Genomic DNA, 12,830 nt, shown 5'->3' with positions numbered 1-12,830 from the left:
GACTTGCCTAGTTAAATAAAGGTTGAAAAAAAGAAAAAATGTATTAGTTACCACCAGTAAACATTACCTCTGCCTTTCCCTTAGATTGTGGTTGACTGAGTTGGTTGGTTTTTGAAGTTTCAAACCCTACATTGCAGTGATCAATGTAGTACTAAAAACAACACGAGGTAGAACACAAACACATGAGAAGAACACGAGAAAGTAAGAAGCTACTGTATATACAGGGTCAGTTCCAATACCATATTTGCAATGTGCAGTGATACTGGAGTGATAGTGAGTAGATACAGAGCATTCAGAAACTATTCAGACCCTTTTTCCACATTACTGTTATGTTACAGCCTTATTCTAAAAAAAAATCCTGATATATCTACACACAATGCCCCATAATGACAAGGTGAAAACAGGTTTTTAGAAATTCTTGCAAGTTTGGAATCACCAAGGCCAAACTGAGCAATCGGGGGAGAAGGGCCATTGTCAGATAGGTGACCAAGAACCCGATGGTCACTCTGACAGAGCTCCAGAGTTCCTCTGTGGAGATGGATGATCCTTGCAGAAGGACAACCATCTCTGCAGCACTCCACCAATCAGGCCTTTATGGTAGAGTGGTCAGACGGAAGCCACTCCTCAGTAAAAGGCACATGACAGATTGCTTGGAGTTTGCCAAAAGGCACCTAAAGACTCTCAGACCATGAGAAACAAGATTCTCTGGTCTGATGAAACCAAGATTGAACTCTTTGGCCTGAATGCCAAGCGTCACGTCTGCAGGAAACCTGGCACCATCCCTACCGTGAAGCATGGTGTTGGGGGCATCATACTGTGGGGATGTTTTTCAGATGCAGGGACTGGGAGACTAGCCAGTATCAGGGAACAGATGAACAGAGCAAAGTACAGAGAGATCCGTGATGAAAACCTCAGACTGGAGCGAAGGTTCAACTTCCAACAGGACAACGACCCTAAGCACACAACCAAGACAATGCAGGTGTGGCTTCGGGACAAGTCTCTGAATGTCCTTGAGTGGCCCAGCCAGAGCCTGGACTTGAACCCGATCGAACATCTCTGGAGAGACCTGAAAATATATGTGCAGCGACACTCCCCATCCAACCTGATCTGCAGTGAAGAATGGGGGAAACTCCCAAAATATAGGTGTGCCAAGGTTATAGTGTTATACCCAAGACTCGAGGCTGTAATCACTGAGTAAAGGGTCTGAATACTTAAGTAAATGTAATATCTTCATTTTTTTCTTTGAATAAATTTGCTAACATTTCTAAAAACCCGTTTTTGGGAAATGAGGGAAAAAAACATTTAATACATTTTAGAATAAGGCTGTAACGTGACAAAATGTGGAAAAAGTCAAGGGGTCTGAATACTTTCCGAATGCACTGTATGTATAGGGGAAAGGTAACTAAACATCAGGATATATGATAAACAGCAGCGTAAATTAAGATTGTATGTGAGTGTGTTCGTGTGTGTAGATAAATGTGTGTGCATGTTATGTGTGTGTTGTAGTGTCAGTGTGTGTGAGTGTGTCGAGTCCTGTGAGTGTGCATAGAGAGTGTAAATACAAGGATCAACTCAGTCTGTTTAGCCATTTTGTTAACTACTTAGCAGTCCTATGGCTTTTGAATAGAAACTGTTCAGAAGCCTGTTGGTGTCAGACTTGATGCACTGGTACCGCTCGTGGTGCGGAAGCATAGAGAACAGTCTATAGCTTGGGTGGCTGGAGTGTTTAACAATTTTCTGGGCCTGTGTGTGTAGACCATTTTAAGTCCTTAGTGATTTGGACCCCAAGGAACTATAAGATCCCGACCCACTCCACCACAGCTCCGTTTATGGGGATGGGGGCTCGCCCCCCCCCCACCCCCACCCCCCCCTCCCTGGTCTTACTCACGTTAAGGGGTAGGTTGTTGTCCCAGCACCACACTGTAACGTCACTGACCACCTTCATGTAGGCTGTCTCATCATCGCCGGTGTTGTGTCGTCAGCAAACTTGATGATGGTGTTGGAGTCGTGCGGTCCTAGTGGATCTCTGATTAATCTAGGGCCTGGGTGATCTATGGTGGCTCTGTGGCTGTCACAGTGGACTTGATGACAAAGGGACAGACAGGATAGCCAGGGCCGTACAGGGGTTTTATGAAGAGTTCAGGCCGGGCCAGGGCAAGTGCCCCGCGGGACATTTCCTCAGGAATGGCTTGTCTCCTTGCATTAGGAGCCCTGGCTAAGCTGTGGCTCACAAAAACAACTCATCATGATTCACTCACTTGCTAGAGCCGTTGCTGCCATTGAGAACCTCGGGGGACCTGGGCTCAAACCCTTCCTCTCCTGCCTCCCTCCCTACCGCCCTGCTTCCTCGAAGCTCATCGAAAATGCTGCTCACCAACAAACCCACCTCATTTCCCCCTCACACATCCTCCACCTCCTCCCCTCATCCCTCTGTTTCCTCTCCTTCTTATACCTTATCGTCGTGACATGAAACAAACACACTTGACACTACTAAGGATGACAAAAACAATATTGTATCACTTTGATGCCTGCTGAAGATAAATGCAAAGCAGCTTGAAGCATCATGATGAGTGCTATAGTCTAATACCCCACTGTCCAGGCATACATACATACATACATCATACATACATACATACATACATACATACATACATACATACATACATACATACATACATACATGCATACATACATCATACACACACACACACACACACACACACACACACACACACACACACACACACACACACACACACACACACACACACACACACACACACACACACACATACATACATACCTACTTACATACATGCAGTCTTCTGGGGTATACCCTGGGCTTTCAGAACATACTGGTCCCATGCGCTTTGTCCACAAGCATATTTTTAGACAAATCATCTCACACGGTGTTGGCTCAGGCTAATTATCAGTGAAAGTGGTCCCACGCAAACAGTATTAAATGCCAAGTGGCAAAAGCAAAAGCAGAAGCCCTAGCTGTTTCTCTGATGTGCAGCCAAATCCTGTGCAGTGTTGATTCAGAGGGGGACAAAGTGAGACGAGAGAGAGAGAGAGAGAGAGAGAGAGAGAGAGAGATGAAGAGAGATGAAGAAAGAAAGATACTGTAGAGGGAGAGAGGGGGATAAAGAGAGAGAGAGAGGTGTGTGGGCCAGCTTGGTCCCCAGTGTGTCAGGAGATCATTGGTCTGCCCAGAGAGCTTGACAAACAAGCCTCTGTCTGTCTCTTATACAGCCTCGTGTCCTCAAAAGTACTTGATTACTCACATATACCTAACAACACGCCAGATAGTTATATTATAGTTCAAATAGGTCTTTATGTCTTTAAATAAACCTCATGATTATTCGTGTCAAGGATTTCAGTTCACATGAGGTTAGTGTGTTATGCTCATATTACATAATATATATTTGCATTGAGAAGGTTTCTGACGCTTTGTTAGTTCACCGCTGATTAAAAACTTGTGCTGCAGTTCCATCTGCTGGTGGTAAGGGTGAATTGCACTTTTATTTGGAGGATTATGGCTTTTGCTTGCATCGTGGTAATTTAGGCATATTTGTTAAAAATGTAACCTATATTTAACTAGGCATAAATCAGGTAATAAAATAAATAACTATGTGCAGATGTCACTAATTGAGATATTTCTACATATATAGATATATATATATTAATATATATATATTTAAACTCAGCAAAAAAAGAAACGTCCTCTCACTGTCAACTGCGTTTATTTCCAGCAAACTTAACGTGTGTAAATTTTTGTATGAACATAAGAATATTCAACAACTGAGACATAAACTGAACAAGTTCCACAGATATGTGACTAACAGAAATGGAATAATGTGTCCCTGAACAAGGGGGGTCAAAATCAAAAGTAACAGTCATTATCTGGTGTGGACACCAGCTGCATTAAGTACTGCAGTGCATCTCCTCCTCATGGACTGCACCAGATTTGCCAGTTCTTACTGTGAGATGTTACCCACTCTTCCACCAAGGCACGTGCAAGTTTCCCGTCATTTCTGAGGGGAATGGCCCTCGCCCTCACCCTGTGATCCAACAGGTCCCAGACGTGCTCAATGGGACTGAGATCCGGGCTCTTCGCTGGACATGGCAGAACACTGACATTCCTGTCTTGCAGGAAATCACGCACAGAACGAGCAGTATGGCTGGTGGCATTGTCATGCTGGAGGGTCATGTCAGGATGAGCCTGCAGGAAGGGTACCACATGAGGGAGGAGGATGTCTTCCCCGTAATGCACAGTGTTGAGATTGCCTGCAATGACAACAAGCTCAGTCCGATGATGCTGTGACACACCGCCCGAGACCATGACGGACCATCTATCTCCAAATGAATCCCGCTCCAGAGTACAGGCCTCGGTGTAATGCTCATTCCATCAACGATAAACGCGAATCCAACCATCACCCCTTGTGAGACAAAACCGTGATTCATCAGTGAAGAGCACTTTTTGCCAGTCCTGACTGGTCCAGCGAAGGTGTGTTTGTGCCCATAGGCAACATTGTTGCCAGTGATGTATGGTGAGGACCTGCCTTACAACAGGCCTACAAGCCCTCAGTCCAGCCTCTCTCTCAGCCTATTGCGGACAGTCTGAGCACTGATGGAGGGATTGTGCGTTCCTGGTTTAACTCGGGCAGTTGTTGTTGCCATCCTGTACCTGTTCCGAAGGTGTGATGTTCGGATGTACCGATCCTGTGCAGGTGTTGTTACACGTCGTCTGCCACTGCAAGGACAATCAGCTGTCCGTCCCGTCTCCCTGTAGCGCTGTCTTAGGCGTCTCACAGTACGGACATTGCAATTTATTGAGCAGGGACGCTGGGCATCTTTCTTTTTGTGTTTTTCAGAGTCAGTAGAAAAGCCTCTTTGGTGTCCTAAGTTTTCATAACTGTGACGTTAATTGCCTACCGTCTGTAAGCTGTTAGTGTCTTAACGACCGTTCCAGAGGTGCATGTTCATTAATTGTTTATGGTTCATTGAACAAGCATGGACAACAGTGTATTTGGATTTTTTTTGAATGATCTTTGAAAGACAGGGTCCTGAAAAAGGTCTGTTTCTTTTTTTGCTGAGTTTATACAGTTGAAGTAAGAAGTTTACATACACCTTAGCCAAATATATTTAAACTCAGTTTTTCACAATTCCTAACATTTAATCCCAGTAAAAATGCCCTGTCTTAAGTCAGTTAGGATCACCACTTAATTTTAAGAATGTGAAATGTCAGAACAATTAGTAGAGAGAATGAATTATTTCAGCTTTTGTTTCTTTCATCACATTCCCAGTGGGTCAGAAGTTTACATGCACTCAATAGTATGTATAGTATTTGGTAGCATTGCCTTTAAATTGTTTAACTTGGGTCAAATGTTTCGGGTAGCCTTCCACAGGCTTCCCACGATAAGTTGGGTGAATTTTGGCCCATTCCTCCTGACAGAGCTGGTGTAACTGAGTCAGGTTTGTAGGCCCCCTTGCTTGCACATGCTTTTTCAGTTCTGCCCGCAAATGTTCTATAGGATTGAGGTCAGGGCTTTGTAATGGCCACTTTGTTGTCCTTAAGCCATTTTGCCACAACTTTGGAAGTATGCTTGGGGTCATTGTCCATTTGGAAGACCCATTTGCGACCAAGATTTAACTTCCTGACTGAGGTCTTGAGATGTTGCTTCAATATATCCACATAATGTTCCATCCTCATGATGCCATCTATTTTGTGAAGTGCACCAGTCCCTCCTGCAGAAAAGCACCCCCACAACATGATGTTGCCACCCCGTGCTTCACGGTTAGGATGGTGTTCTTCGGCTTGCAAGCCTCCCCCTTTATCCTCCTAATGTAACAATGGTCATTATGGTCAAACAGTTATATTTTTCTTTCATTAGACCAAAGGACATTTCTCCAAAAAGTACGATCTTTGTCCCCAAGGTGCAGTTGCAAACCGTAGTCTTGCTTTTTTATGGGGGTTTTCGAGCAGTGGCTTCTTTCTTGCTGAGCGGCCTTTCAGGTTATGTCGATATAGGACTCGTTTTACTGTGGATATAGATGCTTTTGTAACTGTTTCCTCCAGCATCTTCACAAGGTCCTTTGACGTTGTTCTGGGATTGATTTGCACTTTTTGCACCAAAGTACGTTAATCTCTAGGAGACAGAACGAGTCTCCTTCCTGAGCGGTATGACAGCTGCGTGGTCCCATGGTGTTTATACTTGTGTACTATTGTTTGTACAGATGGTACCTTCAGGCATTTGGAAATTGCTCCCAAGGATGAACCAGACTTGTGGAGGTCCGCAATTTTTTTTCTAAGGTCTTGACTGATTTATTTTGATTTTCCCATGATGTCAAGCAAAGAGGCACTGAGTTTGAAGGTAGGCCTTGAAATACATCCACGGGTACACCTCCAATTGACTCAAATTATGTCAATTAGCCTATCAGAAGCTTCTAAAGCCATGACATCATTTTCTGTAATTGTCCAAGCTGTTTAAAGGCACAGTCAACTTAGTGTATGTTAACTTCTGACCCACTGGAATTGTGATACAGTGAAATTATAAGTTAATTAATCTGTCTGTAAACAATTGTTGGAAAAAATATCTGTGTCATGCACAAAGTAGCCGACTTGCCAAAACTGTAGTTTTTTTTTACAAGAAAGGATCCTAGAGTAAATATATATATATTGTAATATTGTAATTGTATATATATGTATATATGTTGTATATTGTAATTGTAATTATGCTTGTGTACTATAAACTCAATAAATCCACTTAAAGCTGTGTGAAGTAGGCCTAGTCCTATAAATGGCAAAACCGGACATGATCGATCTAAAAATATCATACAAAACCTTGACTAGGGGAACAACTTAGCAGGAATGGACGACCCAAAACCAAAACTACTCTAGGATCCTGTGGGGAAAATTCCTCGTGACACAGACATGAGAGCAAGAGAGAACGAGAGAGCATTTGGGGTCAAGACAAGAAGCCTTTGCCAAATCTTTACAGAAACGTATCCCTGAAAATATCTCTCACATGATGGCAACTACTGTCCAATTATAGGCCACTCTCTTTCACTCACACATGTCCTTTTTATAGCTGCTGCTGAGGGGCGTGTGTCACGCCCTGACCTTAGTTATCTTTGTTTTCTTTATTATTTTGGTTAGGTCAGGATGTGACGAGGGTGGTTTGTTTAGTTTTTGTATTGTCTAGGGGGTTTTGTATGTCTAGGGGTTTTTGTATGTCTACGGGTATATATGTCTATGGTTGCCTAGATTGGTAGCTGTTTATCGTTGTCTCTGATTGGGGACCATATTTAGGTAGCCATATTCCTTGGGTATTTTGTGGGTTGTTAGTCTATGTTTAGTTGCCTGTCTGCACGAGCCATAAATAGCGTCACGGTTCGTTCTGTATAAGTTTTGTTCAGTGTTCGTTCTTCCATTAAAATAAGTATGTACGCTTACAATGCTGCGCCTTGGTCTCCTCTTTATGACGACCGTGACAGCGTGTGAGGTGGGATGGTTCTGTAAAAAATTACTCTTTGGATCAACCTAAAAATTAAAATATTCAACTGGTTACAAGCATTAGCTATATTCAATTGAAAAAAATCGGAATATTTGGAAAACAAATATATTATTAAATTCAACAGTTTTATTTGATTATTACCAAACCTATATTTGAAGATGCAACCTATTTCTTTCAACACTCAACATACTTTTCTCCTTTGGTTAAACCTAATAAACAACAAATATAAAGTAATATTTAATGTAAATACAACCAATTTTTTAATATTGTTCCAAGTTCACTTTTAATTTGTAATTACCTATCCACGTTTTTTAAATTTGGTAACAAACAATTAAATACATTCCCTGTAGATCAAGAAATGAAGTTGGTTCAATAACTTGAAATAATGTTTCCAAACATAAGACGTTTAGTAGCCACAATATTGAAACCAAGCACTGGCTAGCTTAACATAGAAAGTTTATAAGGCTAATTAGTATCACATGCACTTATGAAATGGTCAATATAGTTTAAAATTTGAATAAGGAAGACAATAGACCACAATCACTCTCAGGGGTAGGTAAAAATAACAAACTGAAAGCCATGCCCCATTAAGTCACGTCCCCAACACTTCTGATAGGCTGCTGTCACTACATTGCCCCCACCACTATTCAATGCACAAAAGGGTGTTGAAAGCAATTCAGAAGCTTTCATTCAATTTAAAAAATCACATTGATGTTTCGAATTTATTTGATTTCAGACAAATTTTATAGAATAAGTTGAATGAAGCAAACCATACTTTTCAATCATTATAATCATTAAAAGCAGTTCAGATTAACAACAGCATCGATCCACATTTGACACTGTATTTCAGCCTAGTCATTATATCTATCATATGATTAGGGTCAAAGCCAACAACCTTTGGTCAAAGACCATTTTCCTTCCTATGGTGGCTCATCTTTTGGTGTCTCTGTGTGTGGCCAAAATGGCATCCAAGCTTGGGTCAAGGTAATCAAACATGCATTTTGGACTGTGACCTCTGCAGAGCCATCAAACAATCAAAAGGACAATATAGGAACAAGGTGGAATCGTATTGCACAGGCTCGAACGCCCGTCGCATGTGGCAGGGGCTATAGTGGCAGGGGCTATTACAAAGGAAGACCCAGCCATGATCTACTCAACGATGCCTCTCTACCAGACCAACTGAATGCATTTTATGCACGCTTCGATAATAAGAACACAGAGCCGTGCACGGGAGCCTCCATTGACCCATGGGACTGGGTGATCTTGCTCTCCGAGGCCGACGTGAACCTTAATCAGGTCAACACCCGTAAGGCCGCGGGGGTCGGGCGGTATTCTTGAGCACGTTCTCAGAGCATACGCATAACAGCTGGCAGGCATATTCATGGTCATTTTCAACCTCTCCTTGACCCAGTCTGTAATCCCCACATGTCTCAAGCTGACCACCATCATTCCTGTTCCCAAGAACTCTTAGGCTACCTGCCACAATGACTACCACCCTGTAGCACTCACATCTGTAATCGTTAAGTGCTATGAGAGGCTGGTTATGGCACACATCAACTCCATCATTCCAGACACCATAGACCCACAATTTGCACACCGCTCAACAGATCCGTAGACGACGCAATCTCAATTGCACTCCACACTGCCCTCACTCACCTAGATAAGAGGAATACCTAGGTGCGAACACTGTTCATTGACTACAGCTCAGCCCCACAGAGGTGTGTGCTTCGTCCCCTCCTGTACTCCCTGTTCACCCACAACTGCAGGGCCACACACGACTCCAAAACCATCATCAAGTTTTCTTACGACATGACGGTGGTAGGCCTGATCACCGGTGACCATGAGACAGCCTACAGGAAGGAGATCAGTGACCTACTGTTTGGTGCCAGGACAACAACCTCTCCCTCAATTTCAGTAACTTTTTTAACTCTACAAAACAATTGCGGCACCCCCAACCTCAAACTACTTCCCATGGCTATGGTTGTAGCCTAGTGAGCTAAAAATGTACACTGCTCAAAAAAATAAAGGGAACACATTGTAACTCCAAGTCAATCACACTTCTGTGAAATCAAACTGTCCACTTAGGAAGCAACACTGATTGGCAATAAATTCCACATGCTGTTGTGCAAATGGAATAGACAACAGGTGGAAATTATAGGCAATTAGCAAGACACCCCCAATAAAGGAGTGGTTCTGCAGGTGGTAACCACAGACCACTTCTCAGTTCCTATGCTTCCTGGCTGATGTTTTGGTCACTTTTGAATGCTGGCGGTGCTTTCACTCTGGTGGTAGCATGAGACGGAGTCTACAACCCACACAAGTGGCTCAGGTAGTGCAGCTCATCCAGGATGGCACATCAATGCGAGTTGTGGCAAGAAGGTTTGCTGTGTCTGTCAGCGTAGTGTCCAGAGCATGGAGAAGCTATCAGGAGACAGGCCAGTACATCAGGAGATGTGGAGGAGGCCATAGGAGGGCAACAACCCAGCAGCAGGACCGCTACCTCCGCCTTTGTGCAAGGAGGAGCAGGAGGAGCACTGCCAGAGCCCTGCAAAATGACCTCCAGCAGGCCACAAATGTGCATGTGTCTGCTCAAACGGTCAGAAACCGACTCTATGAGGGTGGTATGAGGGCCCGACGTCCACAGGTTTGCCAGAGAACACCAAGATTGGCAAATTCGCCACTGGCGCCCTGTGCTCTTCACAGATGAAAGCAGGTTCACACTGAGCACATGTGACAGACGTAACAGAGTCTGGAGACGCCGTGGAGAATGTTCTGCTGCCTGCAACATCCTCCAGCATGACCGGTTTGGCGGTGGGTCAGTCATGGTGTGGGGTGGCATTTCTTTGGGGGGCCGCACAGCCCTCCATGTGCTCACCAGAGGTAGCCTGACTGCCATTAGGTACCGAAATGAGATCCTCAGACCCCTTGTGAGACCATATGCTGGTGCGGTTGGCCCTGGGTTCCTCCTAATGCAAGACAATGCTAGACCTCATGTGGCTGGAGTATGTCAGCAGTTCCTGCAAGAGGAAGGCATTGATGCTATGGACTGCCCCCCGTTCCCCAGACCTGAATCAAATTGAGCACATCTGGGACATCATGTCTCGCTCCATCCACCAACGCCACGTTGCACCACAGACTGTCCAGGAGTTGGCGGATGCTTTAGTCCAGGTCTGGGAGGAGATCCCTCAGAAGACCATCCCCCACCTCATCAGGAGCATGCCCAGGCGTTGTAGGGAGATCATACAGGCACGTGGAGACCACACACACTACTGAGCCTCATTTGGACTTGTTTTAAGGACATTACATCAAAGTTGGATCAGCCTGTAGTGTGGTTTTCCACTTTAATTTTGAGTGTGACTCCAAATCCAGACCTCCATGGGTTGATAAATTTGATTTCCATTGATAATTTTTGTGTGATTTTGTTGTCAGCACATTCATCTATGTCAAGAAAAAAGTATTTAATAAGAATATTTCATTCATTAAGATCTAGGATGTGTTATTTTAGTGTTCCCTTTATTTTTTTGAGCAGCGTGTAAACTGTAACGAATGCTGATAGACGCGAAAACATAAACCATGCAGATGTATAGACAAACTTGTAAATACAAGTAGGCCTAGTGATGCTGCACAGTAGGCCCCATCAGTAACACAGACAGATAAATAAGAAATGGACAGGTCATACTGAGGAACAAATGGTTTTTGAGAGAGAGAATTCAAACATTTGTAGCCTAAACTAGATGCGCAAGCAATACATGTCACATATCAGTTTGCAAACAATGTCATTTTTTAAATAATTGAGTTAATAAAGGAAACATGGTCTCTTTTTTAAAATTTCTTGAGTAAGGCAGCTCCAAAATGCAGGTATTTTAGCCTAGCTCAGTGCTTTCCATGGTGGAGAGGCAGCCAGTGGAAAATACTGAGCTTAGGGGTTGGTAATGTTCTCAAGTTGCGCTTTGATTGGCTCAGTGTTCTGTCACTCATGGGGACACTACGTCACCTCAAAATCTACAGGTAGAGCTCAGAATTCAAGCTCCTTGGGTGCTGCCATAGACGTACATTAGAAGTGCCCATCCAAGAAGGCTCGAGGTCATTGGCCACAGATAAAAAAATATGTCAAATCACGCTGTCACGAATATTACCGAAGGTGGCTCCCCTTCTTGTTCGGGTGGCGCTCGGCGGTCGTCGTCGCCGGTCTACTAGCTGCCATCGATCCTTTGTTCCGTGTTCGTTTGGTTTTGTCTAATTGGTTTCACCTGTTCATTGTTTGGTTGTTAGGGTGGGGTTATTTAAGTTCGTTTAGCCCGCTTCTGTTTTTTCAGGCTTGTTCTTCTGTATTTGTGAGAGGTGTTTGTGTTTTGTTGGGTTTTCTCACTGTCCTGGTATTTTACATAAGGGTACTATTTTGTTTTTATAGTTACACCTGTGTTGGGTATACTATTTTGTTCCTTTGAATTTTGGACATTAAAGCGTGTTTTTCCCCGCATCCTTTCCTCTCTGTGCCTGACTCCACACCCATTCACTCATTGAGCGTTACACACGCTATATCTACCATAGCTTTGATTGGACTGATCATGTTAACATCATACTTTCAAAATCTTAGCTAGCAAGCTAGACAAAAGCAGTCATCATCAATTCGACAATCTACTGGCAAATCCTTTTCAATCCTCGTCATGTGAAGATAAAACATATCGGTACTCATCGGCCATTGGACATAAACATTACACAACAAGTTGTAAATCGTAAATCCAACAATGAGTGCTCAGGAGCGACTGCAGCCTCGGGCTCGATCCCAGGCTGTGTCACAGCCGGGGACGGCGCACCAATGGCCAAGCATCGTCTGGGTTAGGGGAGGGTTTGGCCGGCCGGGAGTCTCATGCTACTCCTTGTGGCGGGCCGGGAGCCTGCAGGCCGACTTCGGTCATCAGTTTGATTGTGTTTCCTCCGACACTTTGGTGCGGCTGGCTTCCGGGTTAGAGTGTAGTCAGCTGTGTGTGTAGAGTGTAGTCAGCTATGTGTGTAGAGTGTAGTTAGCTGTGTGTGTAGAGTGTAGTCAGCTGTGCTGTAGTCACATGTGCTCTGGTCAGCTGTGTGAACCCATTGCAGCCAGTGCCACTGTGCTTTCCAGATTCTGAATCTGTCCTCCTTGTTCTCCTGTAGGCAGAACCAGGCTGGGTTGGACTAGCCGGACTCGGGCAACTCTGTGATTCCTCCAAGCAGTTTCCTGACGAGCAGCTCCAACTATGCCAGCCCTGGACTCGGATCGACGCCAGCCCACCAAAGGTCAGCAGTCACAATGCAGCAGACTGGATCAAGTGA

At 44.1% G+C, this 12,830-nt stretch overlaps 1 protein-coding gene across 1 annotated transcript in view; it reads left to right on the top strand.

Moving 5' to 3' along the window:
- LOC112243892 (laminin subunit beta-1-like) overlaps nucleotides 1-12,830 on the top strand; it is a 55,651-nt gene extending 42,821 nt beyond the window's left edge. The window contains exon 15 of the mRNA XM_042297796.1: nucleotides 12,672-12,830. Coding sequence (XP_042153730.1) covers nucleotides 12,672-12,830 — 159 coding nt within the window. The remainder of the gene's footprint in view (nucleotides 1-12,671) is intronic.

This window comes from Oncorhynchus tshawytscha, linkage group LG15 (genome assembly GCF_018296145.1).
Source record: "Oncorhynchus tshawytscha isolate Ot180627B linkage group LG15, Otsh_v2.0, whole genome shotgun sequence".
Classification (NCBI taxonomy): Eukaryota; Metazoa; Chordata; class Actinopteri; order Salmoniformes; family Salmonidae; genus Oncorhynchus; species Oncorhynchus tshawytscha.
This window is presented reverse-complemented; position numbering and strand designations above follow the sequence as displayed.